The following is a 14510-nucleotide window of genomic DNA, read 5'->3' on the forward strand; positions in this document are numbered from 1 at the left end:
TAACCCATTTTATAAGCCATCCTTTAAAAAAAATTGTTTGGAATTAATTGCCGTCTGGAGGATTTCAGCTACAGGAGTAGGGGCTTTTTTAAAACTGAGGTGAATAAAAAAATCTCAGTAAACAGTAAAGACTTATTTTCTGTCTGGAGGGGGCATCTAATGAGGAGGGAGGCAATTCCGAACAAACAATTATCTTATTTTGGCATTCATGAGTGTGTTAAAAAAATGTTACCTATAGATCGATCTACTATGGGTTAAAAAGTTATTGCCGAAACAAAGCACGTGTGTACCATCCCCACTAAATCTAGGTAATTTAAAAAAACAGTTTTGTTTTCTTTGGAAAAGTTTGTTGTTTTTTTTTCAAGAAATTTCTGAAAATATTTTTAGGAGTGGAACAACCTAAAAAATCTTAGACCTGCGCCTTAATTATTTTTTTCTCTGCATCAATATCATGATTATGATAAAGTGTCTGGCACTCTCAATTAAAATTAGAAAAAAGGATTTCTTAATTGTTTATTTCTTTTTTCTGTGTGGGTGGTGAGAAATCGCTTTGTGTAAAATCCGGGAAATTCTCGTTCATAAGACGTTCAGTTTCATTCTAAATTGTACACTCAGTCATGTCTATCAAGCAGGTTGTTCGGGTGTTATTTGTGGCGATTTTGTCGTGTATTTATTCCATTCTTGTTCTCATATCATGTTTATTCCGTCCAAAATGGCTGTTTGGTGGATTTTTTAAGAAGCCAAAGTCTGATAAACCTCCTGAATGCCTAAACGATCCAGATCTTGGAACCCATGGCTATGTACATTTGGAGGTGAGCATTTACCTGAACATTACATGTACCTTTCACCTGTCTACTTTCTCTTTGGTTAAAATTGATTTATTGAAGGATATCTTAGATGTCAAATTGCATTTAAGATGCATGTATATATAGTACATATACACTAGTTGTATATGTAATAGAATGCAGTAATCTTAAAAACAATCACATGACACGATATTTTGACCTGTCAAACAGTTTCATCATTTTTTGTTACTTGTTTGTGCACTGTGACAGTCGTTTTGTCATGATTTGTATGCAATAAAAGGTGTGTATATTAAATTCCATAATAACAAGAGTACTTTTCCATTTATTCTGATGGACAATATAAATTTTAAATTTATCAAACATTATACAAAATATTGATAAGTTAATGTAACTGTAAAAAATATTTCCACCATAGGCGTCGGAACCTTGGGGCAAGGGGGTTTAGCCCCCCCCCCCCCCTCACTTTTTTTTGCAAAGATAGATATATAGGCATTGAAAACTGGGATTTATGTACCTTATTAGTTATTTTGGGTTTAGCCCCCCTTTCAATTACCTAGCTCCCCGCCCACACTTTCAATTTGTTTCCGACGGCCGCCTGTGTCCATAACATATTATAATCTTATTACTTCTTAGAAGTAAATTTATAATAAAAAATCTTCATTTGTGTTGGAGAGGTTATCAAAACCGGTGAGTCATTTTAATTAATTTTTTTTTGGAGGATATATTCAACCTGATCATTAAAATGTTTACAATTTGTCTGGATTACACTCTTGAAAATAATTAAAGCGCATGCAAGGACGCAATCTGGCAACATGTGACCCAGCAAATCATTTAATGAGAGAACACCGGGGAATGAGGGTTCTGTTACTAGATACTGTAGATCTTTTGTTCATGAATTTGTTCTTTATCACACACTCCCTCTACACTGTACAACATATAAACAAATGCCAAAACGAAGAAAATGCAGATTGCTTATCTTGGTTCTTGTGAGAAGTTTGTCTACAATTTGTTCTTTTCTTTCTTCTGGGTGGTTGAGTCTTGACAGCAAATAATGTTTTACTAAGCTTGCAGAATGCAGATCCATGCAAGCATTCTGGTTACATTCTTTGGAATCTAGTGGGTTATAGCAGCTGTCTCATTATCCTACAAAACAGAATGACCTCTTAATGTTAGGCCATCCTTAAAAAAATGTTTGTTTGGAATTGCCGCCTGAAGGGTTTCAGACACAGGAGGGAGGGAGGGAAATTTTTTTTCTTTTAATTGAAGATAAATTTTAAATTTTTGATAAAAATCTCAGTAAACAGTAAATACATTTTCTGACTTAAAAAAAGTATCTACCATCAACAAAAAAACCTAATTTTACATAGGTCTGACACTATATTTAAGTGGGTTTTTTATGGTGCATGTGATACATGTAAGGGGCAAAAAAAAATTGATTAAATAAAAAAATCTTCCTACTTTTGGTCAATAAAATTTTTTCAGGAGGGGGCATTTCAATGAGGCGGGAGGCAATTCCAAACAAACTACAATTTTATTTTGGCCTTATGGAGATTGCATTTTCTTGGTCGTGGATTATCTTATTTATTGCATTTACTCATCTGTCAGGATGTGATATGTTCTCTCATTAAAAAAAACTCCCTTGCATTCTGCATATGTTGTAATCAGTTATTTGCATTTATGTACAGACTCTTTAAGATGTCAGTCATCAATTCATCATGTTGTCCTGATTGACCCTCCTCTTCAGACAGAATTCTTTGTTCTGGGTCAAGAATTAATACTTCCCATTTTGTTTTTATGTACATTTCTTCATTCATATATACATACTTAAAACCCTCTTATTGTGAATTCCAGAAATTCATCCACTAAAGTCACTATTATCATGCAAAATACATTGACGTAAGTTCTAATGTCCCTCCTTGTGATTAATTTTTTATTAAAAGTTAATTAATTGAATGCTTAGGTGATTTGCAAGGACTTGTATAGCGTAAGCATACTAAAATCCTATATTATATATATATAGTATATACAATAGTGTTGTACTTTGCAGGTGTTTTGCACTTATGCCTAACATGGAATATCAGGGTTTGACACATAGTGCACTTGCCGATTTAGTATTGTGAGCAAATTTTTATCAATGATCACAATATCAAGTGCCCCTGATCTTATCTTGAATAGGTAGAAGAGAAAATTCATACATGTAGATGATATGATTTAAATGTCACTAGGTTCAAGTCTTCTCATTTGCTACAAAATATTATATAGTGATTAGTGAATAAGGTTACTCGATCATAATCTACCGTAATGTCTTCACCAAAATCCTGAAATTTAAATTATGTTATTGGTGTTAGTATGTATGGTGTCCTGATGACAAATATGTGGAGAAATTGAGTTGCAGAACTGTAGCTGTCCGAAACAATAATTTGATAGACGAGAGCTACAGTGCCATCCACTGAAAAAATTGTATATTTATTGCGCACAAAAAAGTGCGCTTGGTTCTTGGTTTATAATCTCCATGTTTTTCAAACCGTCACATCAAAGTATTACTAACCATGTGATCCTAACAGATTCTTTCACTGATTCCACAACAAAAAATTTCTTATATAATTGTTGTTAATAGCCCTCCTGGCCCTAGAATTGAGATGATTGAAATTTCATCTATTTACACTGCCATTTTTGTTTGCAAGATAATTTGGTGTAACGTGCTTTGTGCAGATGTCAAATATGAAAGTACTTGATAGAAAGATAAGGATTTTTTTTTTCAAATTTAACTTTTTTGCAATTGAGGTAAGAATTTTGAAGAATTAATCATGAACCAAGTGCAAGTTTTTGTGTGCAATAAATATACAGTTCTTTTAATGGGTGGCACTGCATGTAGCTCTCTTGTCTGTCAATATATTTTTTCGGAGAGCTACAGTTCTGCAGCTAGGAGAAATTAAGAATTCCTTGTGTTGACATGCAGTCATGATCATGATGATTAAATGATTTCCTCAGGCAGACATATAAAGTTTTATTTATCTAGAAAAAACATAATTATGTTCAGTTGAACAAACTTGTATAAATGATATAGATTGTTCAGAATCTGAATACAGTATTTGAACTTGGCCTTGGACAAACAAGACTAGATGATACAGTCATAATGACACGCCATTACATAATGTGGTTAATATGATAAAGAAGTGGTTAAAGAGAGGTTGTGGGAAGTCCTTGTGGAATGTTAAGTGCCAGCTTGTGAACCCTTAAAACACTTGAATTGATAATTTATTACGTGTGTAGGAGGCAGCCGAGGCACGTAGTAATATTTCATATTCAAGTGTATAATAAGGAAAAATATGTGATCGAGCTGTATTTTACAATTTACATTAAGTTATTTTCGGTTTAACTGTATTTATGATGATTATGGTATATGATATATGTAATTCAAGCTGTTTTTTAAGCAACTGAAGAATTTCAAAAGCAGACATGCTTATAATGTAGATCAAAAGAGACATGAAAATAAATGCCCAGTATTGTAGAATTGAAAGTACATTTAGCTGTGAAGATGACTTGCACTACATTTAATACAGTTATTAAATACAGTTATGCATGCATTGCCCTTCTGGTTTTTAGAGGTTCAGATGTACAATCACTGTATTCACTATTGTAGTCTTGTCCTAATTTAAACATATTTTATGACAAATACATTTTACCTGGTAATTTCTGTGATTTTAGGAAGTTCGGATCCACTATGTGGCTGCTGGAACTGAAGGGAAGCCACTAATGCTTTTGGTCCATGGATTCCCAGAGTTCTGGTATTCGTGGCGATTTCAGCTCAAAGAATTCTCCAAAGAATATAGGTATAAAATGAACTTTAAATTAACCTGTGACAAAAATATTTATTTTTTCATGACCAGACAGTTTCAGTAGGCATTACTAGTTTATAGACAGTGGTGCCTCATTTATCCGGACGCTCTGGTTCGTAGTCAATTTGTGCGGATATGTGAAGCATCCGGATACCGTATCACCAGTTAAACAAGACAAAATAATGTTAAAAAATTCTGTTCCCATGAATAATCGTCTGGATACTGAAGCATCTGGATATCTGGCGTCTGGATATCTGAAGGTCCACTGTATCCTGACCTTGATAAGAAGGTAGGAGTATAAAAAGAATTTTGTAAAGTACTCAGATCACTGTTTTTCAATATATGTGTATTTTCCTTGGCCAAGTATTGCCTGCATTGACATTAAGAGAAAAGTCTTTTTAAATGGTCTTGGACTAAGATTGGAGGAGTATATAAAAATTCATATACAAAAAAAAATAAAGAATTGGGATAGGTCCAAGGTTGTTCATTCCAATTTTTCAAATCAATGAATTACAAATCTGCAGCAAAGGGGACTTGTGAATTGATTTGAAGAAATGTATTTACAAGTCAATGGGACTGAAAATAAAATGAAGAGATGTCTAAAATTCATCAAGGTTAAATAAAATAGAAAAAGAGGAGTTGAGACTTCATTTCTTACTTCGACATATCCTTGATATATGAGACTTACATGCTGATGTTCATAGAACTTTTATATGCATGTTTTCAAATTCTTTTTCTAAAGGGAATAACTGAAAAAGAATACACGTATCTTTAATTTCTGGTTCTTTATTGACTAACAGTGAAATTTAGATTGCTAACCATTGGTTATTGTAGGGTTGTTGCTATTGATCAAAGAGGTTACGGAGACTCTGACAAGCCAAGTGGCATTATGAACTACTCAACCGACAAACTTAGTCAGGATCTCAAACAGCTTATTCCAGCTCTGGGTAAGGACTCTAAGGGAAAAAAACATAATAATGAAGCAAAAGTGAGCACAATAAATCTTAAGAAATACCCCCCTCCATAAATTACTATTAACACCAAGCAGTCTAACTGTTGACATGGTTGTAATCAGCATTGGACCCGGCCTGAGCAAATTTTGAAATTCATGGTCCCTGAGTCAGAGTTTTTTGAGTAAACATGGGTCTTTATTGATAATATAGTAAAAAGCATTTTTTTCTCAAATTTAATTTTATGTGTAATATTTAAGAAATCCATGAACATGGACCCCAAGCAGGGTTCAACACTAACTTTAAACCCATAGTGGCCAGCAGGGCTACCAATTTCCAATATCTGCATGTAGTAACCCTGTTCATGCATTAGTTGTCCAGCAGACTGCTGCAGTCAAAAGCTGATGGCTGAGTCGCAAAGCCACAAGGGGGTGGGATGGGTAGGTACAGGTGGGGGTCTGGCCCTCATGCTGGTAGGGGTAGAGGGCCTCCCTCTGAAAAGTGTGAAAATAGTGATGCAAAATCCTGCATTCTGGTTGTATTTTGGGTAGAATTACATGACACTCCATTATTTACTGTACCTAAGGTATTTTTCTACTTAAAAAATTCCACATTTACAGTCATTTAGGATATTCTGAATCACCTTTCACATTTTGACTAAAAAAAATATAATTATGATGATAAAACATTATGAAAAATTAAACAATGGTCAGGTGAGCCTTCGAGGGGATGTTTAGTAAAAAAAATTACAGAAGCCCTGCAGGGCAAGCTTAAAGACATGTTTAGTAGCCTGATCTCAATATTCAGTTGTCCCGGACCAGCGGGCTACTGTTAGTGTCGAACCCTGCCAAGAATTTTAATGATTCCACAGTGATTAGTGGGAGAGGTTAATGTGTGCTCCTATTTTAAGTAATTTATGCATATCATATAATTTTTCCCTTTGTGTAGGCTACAGAGACTGTATATTGGTGGGACATGATTGGGGTGGTGCAGTAGTCTTCAACTTTGTCAACAAATATCCAGAGATGGTGAAGAAATTGATTGTGATGAATGCCCCACATGGTGCAGTAATGGTGAAAGAATTGCAGACCAGTCGCAAGCAGTTCCTCATGTCTTGGTAGGATTTCAGTTTTCCACTCAGTTTTTAGCTCACCTGATCATTTCAAATCATAACCCACCCCCACCCCCCTTTTAGGGGTACATGTAGGTCGGGACAACTTATGCATTTAAGCTTTTCACTATTGCATTGATTTTTGCTTTTTTCCTAGCCACAGTTCTCAGGTGAGCGATGAGGCCCATGGGCCTCTTGTATACACATTAATATTATCTTTGATATGAATATAGTAAATAAAGAATGAAAACTTGCTATGGGTGACCTGTTCATTTTTTTTTGTCTACTAATATCACCCATACCAGCTAGTATATAAATCAGGACAGTATTAGGATTGACCTAAAGTTGGTAATTGACGTAAAAGTGTGTTTGATAAGAATGCTTCATTTTGATCATTGACTTCTTTATCAGCTTCTTGGACTGCCTTTGTGGTTGACCATTATTGTTTTTAGCTCACCTGAGCCGAAGGCTCAAGTGAGCTTTTCTGATCACATTTTGTCCGTCGTCCGTCCGTCTGTCTAGCTGTCTGTCCGTCCGTCTGTCTGTCCGTCTGTAAACTTTTCACATTTTCGACTTCTTCTCAAGAACCACTGGGCCAATTTTGACCAAACTTGGTACAAAGCATCCTTGGGTGAAGGGGAATTTAAATTGTAAAAATGAAGGGCCAAGTCCCCTCACAAGGGGAGATAATCACGAGACAAAAATAGGGTGGGGTCATTAAAAAATCTTCTTCTTAAGAACCACTGGGCCAGAAAAGCTGAAACTTATGTGGAAGCATCCTGGGGTAGTGTAGATTTTAAATTGTTAAAATCATGACCCCCGGGGATAGGGCGGGGCCACAATAAGGAATCAAAGTTTTACACAGAAATATATAGGAAAAATCTTTAAAAATCTTCTTCTGAAGAACCACTGGGCCAGAAAAGCTGAAACTTATGTGGAAGCATCCTTAGGTAGTTCAGATTCTAAATTGTTAAAATCATGACCCCCGGGGATAGGGTGGGGCCACAATGGGGAATCAAATTTTTACATAGAAATATATAGGAAAAATCTTTAAAAATCTTCTTCTCAAGAACCACTGGGCCAGAAAAGCTGAAACTTACAAGGAAGCATCCTGGGGTAGTGCAGATTCTAAATTGTTCAAATCATGCCCCCGGGGGTTGGGCGGGGCCACAATGGGGAATCAAAGTTTTACAAAGAAGTATATAGGAAAAATCTTTAAAATTCTTCCTCTCAAGAACCACTGGGCTAGAAAAGCTGAAACTTACATGGAAGCATCCTGGGGTAGTGCAGATTCTAAATTGTTCAAATCATACCCCCCGGGGGTTGGGCGGGGCCACAATGGGGAATCAAAGTTTAACATAAAGATATATGGGGAAAAATCTTTGAAAATCTTCTCCTCAAGAACCACTGGGCCAGAAAAGCTGAAACTTATGTGGAAGCAACCCAGGATAGTGTAGATTCTATATTGTTAAAGTCATGACCCCCCGGGGTTGGACAGGGCCATAATGGGGAATCAAATTTTTACATAGAAATATAAAGGAAAAATCTTTAAACATCTTCTTCTCAAGTACCACTGGGCCAGAAAAGCTGAAACTTATGTGGAAGCATCCTGGGGTAGTGTAGATTCTAAATTGTTCTAATCATGACCCCCAGGGGTAGGACTTTGGCCACAATGGGGAATCAAAGATTTACAATGTTGAATCAAAGCATCCTATGGTAGTATAGATTTCAAATTGTTTAAATTATGATCAGTGGGGTAAGGTGGGGTCACAATATGTATTACAAGGGGGAAATCTGGTAAAAAACGGAATGTTCAAAGCTTCTCAGGTGAGCAATGTGGCCCATGGGCCTCTTGTTTATCATTCATCTGAATTTCTTACAAATTTAAACACAGTTACATGTATGTTCTTTTTACACAGTATTATAGCTTTAGGCCAAAAAAAATTAATCAATAGTTTCTCAGACACTGCCGCATCAGTTCAAAAACGGCCACATTGATCAATTTTATTGACACATTGAAAAGGGAAATAACTCAATTTTCTATTTTTATGCGCCCGGATCGATAGATCCAAGGCATATATTGTTTTTGTCCTGTCTGTTTGTCTGTTTATCTGTTTGTCTTTTTGTCTGTCTGTCTGTCGTCAACTTTAACCTTCTCCATAACTTTTGAACCATGTCTTTTTGTCTGTCTGTCTGTTGTCAACTTTAACCTTCTCCATAACTTTTGAACCATGAGAGATAGAGACTTCATATTTGGTATGCTTACTCCACCAATGAAGCTCTTTCAAATGACATCAAGTTCAATGACTGTGTGACCTTGACTGTGACCTATATGCTAAAAATAACTTTCGAACTTTTGCCATAACTTTTTAACCATGAGAGGTAGAGAATTTATATTTGGTATGCATACACCACTAATGAAGCTCTTTCAAATGACACCAAGGTCATGACCTTGTGACCTTGACTGACCTATATGCTAAAAATAGCTTTTTAGAACTTTCACCATAACTTTTGAACCATGAGAGATAGAGACTTCATATCGTATTTGGTATGCTTACTTCACTAATTAAGCTCTTCCAAATGACACCAAGGTCAATGACCTTGTGACCCTGACTGTGATTTATCTGCTAAAAATATTTTTTAGAACTTTGTTGCTGCCGGGCGCATAGTGTAGCACACTCATCTTGTTCTAAGTTGAAAAAGAAAATCGAGTTACTCCCCTTTTCATAAATGCTAAGATAGTCATTTTTATTAGAAAAACAATACATTTATTTCCAAATTTTCAGTATTTTATTAATTAACTTTTAAATAAATGTTTGGAGTTGAATACATATTACAACCAATTTAAGAGAACATAAATTAATAATTGGTAGATACATTAAAACTTGTTTAGTACGAACACGGATATAGCGAATTAACGGATATAGCAAAGTTTTTCTAAGTCCCCAACAAAATTCTTAACAAAGCTTTGTGAAATTTTACGGTTATAACGAAGTTAACGAACTCTGATATAACGAATTTATGGATATAGCGAACTGATTTTGAGAGTCCCCTTGAGGGTAAATATAATGAAATTTACATGTTTTATAACGAACTTTCAATAATATCAAAATTTGATAAATTGAACTGACCTATTTGAACAATTGAATATAAAATTCAATTCATAATAAAACCTTGGTCATCGAAGGTATGTTTTGTAATATTTGCTTCCCTAACATAATTAGTAGTAAAACTTTAAGGAAAACATGCATATATCGAGTTCGCTATATATGCATGGTTATAGAATTTGTTATAGGGATATAACGAATTACGGATATTGCGAATTAAATTCACAGGTTCCCAGGACTTCACTATAACCAAGTTTTACTGTATTATCATTTTATTGAACAAATGGCATAAAAAAAAGTGTTAAACCTGCTTCAAAAAAAAAAAAAAAAAAAAAAAGAGCCTGCCTGTCGCATTGAATTTTGATTTTTTTGGCCTGAGAAACATTGATTAATTTTTTTGGCCTTACCATTTAAATTGTATGAAAAAAGTGTTGTAATTTGATGACAAACACTTGAAATTTAGGGTTATCACAGAAATATCACTAGCACATAAAACAAAATGATTTTGGGTTAAATAAATTGCAGCACTTTGCTCAAATGAGCCAAAGCAGTCTAGTTAAATTCACATTTCATGAATTTCCAAATGGAAGGAATTAAATTCCAGTCTATCGATCATCTCTGTATAATTTCAGGTATATGTTTTTCTTTCAAATGCCATTTTTGCCTGAGTTCTGGTTGTCACATAACAACTGTAGCATGTTAGAAGTGATGTTCAGAGGAAAAGATGGGAAAAAACTCCAGCACTGTACTGAAGAAGACATTGAGGCATACAAGTACAATTTTGCCAAGAAAGGTATGAAAACTTTAAAATCATGGGTCAGTGTATGCTCACAATAAATATGAAAAATACATCCAAAAATCATCAAAAAGATTGAGATGCTAATGATTTTAAATTTGGTGACCATAGAAAGGGTTTTCATTAATCTACGAATACCGGTAAAATATATATATATATATATATATATATATATATATATATATATATATATATATATATATATATAGAGGGAATCGGGTGTGCATTATAGCCCATGGACATCTTGCTTGTTTTCAGTGGTGAGCTGCAGCTCATTGTTTTGTTTCTTAAACCACATGCATTTTACTTTCATTGTAAATTGGGGTCCGTGTCATGACTGCTACATTTTCAAAATTGTCATTACTGCTTCATGGACAGTACCGGTACAAAAAAATTACATTACCACTACATTTAAAAGTATACATTACCACTACATTGCCTCTTTCGTTAATCAGTGGCTAATATGCATGAAGAGGTTGATTAAAAGTTCAAAGCGTTACATGTATGAAACCTGTTTCCCCTCATCATTATGAGGAGGTGAAAATAAAACTTTGAGTAGGATACATTTTTTTCAGTTTTTTTAAAATCCATTTTATTTAATAAAACATTCTACAAACTTTTCAAACCAATCATTGTTCAAGGATAAAACACAGTCTTAACAAAACTTCCAGAGCTTTGAAGGTCACATTCTATTGTCTGCAAATCTCTTACATGTATAATGAATGGAACCTAAATTCAGTGGCATTGCTGGCTGATTTGATACATAGCGATTATGACTTGAAATCGACAATGTTCTTTTTGATAAAAATGTAGTGGTAATGATCGCATTAAATTTGAAAAAAAATGTAGCAGATAAATGTGTTGAAATTTTTCGCAATGTAGCAGTAGATTTGACCTCCCATAGATTTTCCTTGATAAATTCTTTCTCAATTATAATAATTTTTTTTCTTAGATATGTACTTCTTTTTTACTGCCAATGAATGTTAAAGAACTGCGAACGATAGTATTGTTCTCCCGCCTACCTCCAAGTCAATTTTCAAAAGTTAATATATTCAAGAAATTTTTAATATTTTTTTTATAGATAATTATATGGATTTTCATAAAACATTACTTATTTGGGAAAACAAAGAGAGATAACTCTAAAATTTTGGTAAAACTTGTGTTTTTCACTATAGAAATCAACGGAAAACGGAAAATATTTTTAAAACATCTTTCCCCCCGTGTCACAAAAATTCCTTTTTACAGGTAATTTGGAATGTTATTTCACGAATTCATACCAAAGCTTTTTGTGTGACACGGGGGGAACATATATTTATTGACAAAAAACGATAAAAATGCTTATTTTCCAACAATTTCAAAGCGATTTACATCTGAAACATTATATTTTATTGATATATTTATGTTTTATTTATTTGTCTAAAACATTAGAAAAGATATAAGGAACATTTAATCATTTCCAAGACTATTTCAAAATATGGTGATGCTTGAAACTCCGATTTTAGTGGAAAATATCGTCTACCCCCCTTTTTTCAAGAGCTGGAATTATGGATAATTTACTGTTTAGCACTGGTATTAAGACAATTATTCAGTTACCATTGAACTGTTCTTTGTATCAAACAAAGATTTTATGGCCAAATTGCTATTTATATTGAATTAAATGGTTCCAAAATGTAGGCGGGAATCGAGAGTTAGCGTGCGTATTTCTTAAAGTACATGTAAGTACATGTATATATATAGTTGGGCATTTATAACACCATGTACCTCCATAGAAAAATTATTTTGTAGGAAATGGATTCACTGGTCCATTGAACTACTACAGGGCAGCCCTGAGGAAAGAGGTTGACAAGAGTGTCTTCAAACCAATAGAAGTTCCCACCCTCATTGTCTGGGGGACGGAGGACCTGGCCTTGAACAGAAAGCTGCCAGAGCTCAGTAAGCAGTACATCAAAGACTGCACCATTAAGTATATCGAGGGAGCCAGCCATTGGGTAACTATGGACGGTTACGAGGAGGCAAATAAGCACATATGGGAATTTGTTAAGGCTTAGATAAGTATTGTTTGCCTTTATGTTGAGATGTGTGTGTAGGGTTTTACCCACACCAACCATATCAAACAATGTGTTAAAATGTATTAGTGTTCTAGAGTTACTATTTGAATGTGAATTACTAATTAAAATAAGTTTTATAATTACCGGTAATTAGAAAAAAATTACATTAGACATTTGAAGGTTTGGTGCTAGCATTTCATGTACATTTTACCTTGAAAGAAGCTGAACTTCTGGGTTTAAAGTCACAGGAGTGGTCTATGTCAAGAAAACCTTGTGCAACTAACCAGCTAGGGTACTTAAATTTTATAAAATTGTTAAGATCCCATGTCCTAGATAATAAAACAAAGATAAATCATAATTGTTGTGAATTTAGTCTTCCTGTTTCTTGTTTTCTTCTTGGGAATAATTTTATGCAATGTTAATTATCATTAAAGCATTGACAACTTGTATATGTAAAATAAAAAGAAAGGACTGTTTCCTTTTCATGTGACTTATATCCATTTGTGAAAACATGTAAAATATTGTTATTAAATATTTTTATATGTATGTACATTTTAAATTGTTGTTCTAGCGTTTTTAAAATTTTTATTTTAAACTTATAGAAATGTTGATTTTTTTTATGGGAAATGAAAGACATGAGACTTCCATATATGTACAAAATTGTACATTGTATTTCAGTTCATGTACCAGTATTTATCATATATATTGCACAATCACATTTTATTAACCCTTGCTGATCAGGCACTAGTTGAACAAATTTTTAGAAATGTTATATATATATGGTATAACATGCAGGAAACCTTCCCTCTTTAGACCTTTCTACCCTTTTTATTGCAAAAATGACATCTACATCCTCATTTTGATGGAACTTTAAAAAAAGGCATACCGGTACGTCTTCAATTTCTTTCTTTTTTGATGGTAAATTGTATTTCTATTTAATCTGAGATTGTGTCTAAAGATGTAAATATTATTTTTTTTCAAATCACTTATTGACATAAAATACCAGAAATCGGATAAAGTGTTGTGTCAATCTAACTATCAATGATTTGTATTTACCATTTTATTTATAATCCATGTTATCTAGTCCCTTAGTGTATAACCCTTTGTAGAAATCTTGCTAGAAATTTTTCAACATTTCTTTGAATTTAAGCAAAATCTGTGTTGATTTTACATTGATTTTTCATGAATTTACATAAAGGTGCTGAAGCATTAGCGTATGTTTGTTATTTTTGATAATGCATTAGCAAAACTGGCTACAATCATATTGTCAAAATTGATTATAGCAGTAACATTTTACTTTTGAGCCTTAATTTACTTGATTTCCATGAAGATTTTAAGCATTGTTTATCAATTTGTTCAAGCTCTTATCAACACTATCTGACACTTTTTAAGATGAACTATTTGAATGTTATAATAACTTTGTAATATCCTGTACTGGAGAGAAAAATAAATTGCTGAAGATTTTTATTCTTTGAGGATTTGACTGAATCACTTTTTGTTAAATACATGTACATGTACATGTATTTCATAATTATTCCCTCAGTCTTTCCTCCCCACTTTTCATTTCCATATTAACTTTAAAAAATATTTTCATCAAACTTCATACATGTACATTTCACATGTCAGTCAGTACTGGCAGCAGTTTGCCATTGGCAAGGTTTCTGACCGGCTTGGATTAATAAGCTCCTTCCCACACCAAATTTACCTGAAATTTACCTGAGTCAAACCGACCGGTTGAAAACCTCTGCCTTTAAAAACAATATCAGGAAACGCTCAAGATATCAAACATAAAACCAAAGGCCTGTGGCCAAAAAAAATTAATAAGTAGTTTCTCAGGCACCGCCGCATCAGTT

The 14510-nt window shown here is 33.8% G+C and overlaps 1 protein-coding gene across 1 annotated transcript; it reads left to right on the forward strand.

The window, feature by feature from the left end:
* Positions 1–555: 555 nt before the first annotated feature.
* Positions 556–14127, forward strand: LOC134244166 (epoxide hydrolase 4-like). Its single transcript, XM_062726435.1, has 6 exons — positions 556–812; positions 4515–4639; positions 5480–5592; positions 6544–6712; positions 10446–10606; positions 12395–14127. Exons 1-6 carry the CDS (start codon positions 618–620, stop codon positions 12655–12657), a joined length of 1026 nt encoding a protein of 341 aa, XP_062582419.1. The 5' UTR covers positions 556–617; the 3' UTR covers positions 12658–14127.
* The last annotated feature ends 383 nt before the right edge of the window (positions 14128–14510 follow it).

The sequence above is a fragment of the Saccostrea cucullata genome, unplaced genomic scaffold (assembly GCF_032062105.1).
Source record: "Saccostrea cucullata isolate Sc308-1 unplaced genomic scaffold, CSIRO_AGI_Scuc_v1 ctg6150, whole genome shotgun sequence".
Taxonomy (NCBI): Eukaryota; Metazoa; Mollusca; class Bivalvia; order Ostreida; family Ostreidae; genus Saccostrea; species Saccostrea cuccullata.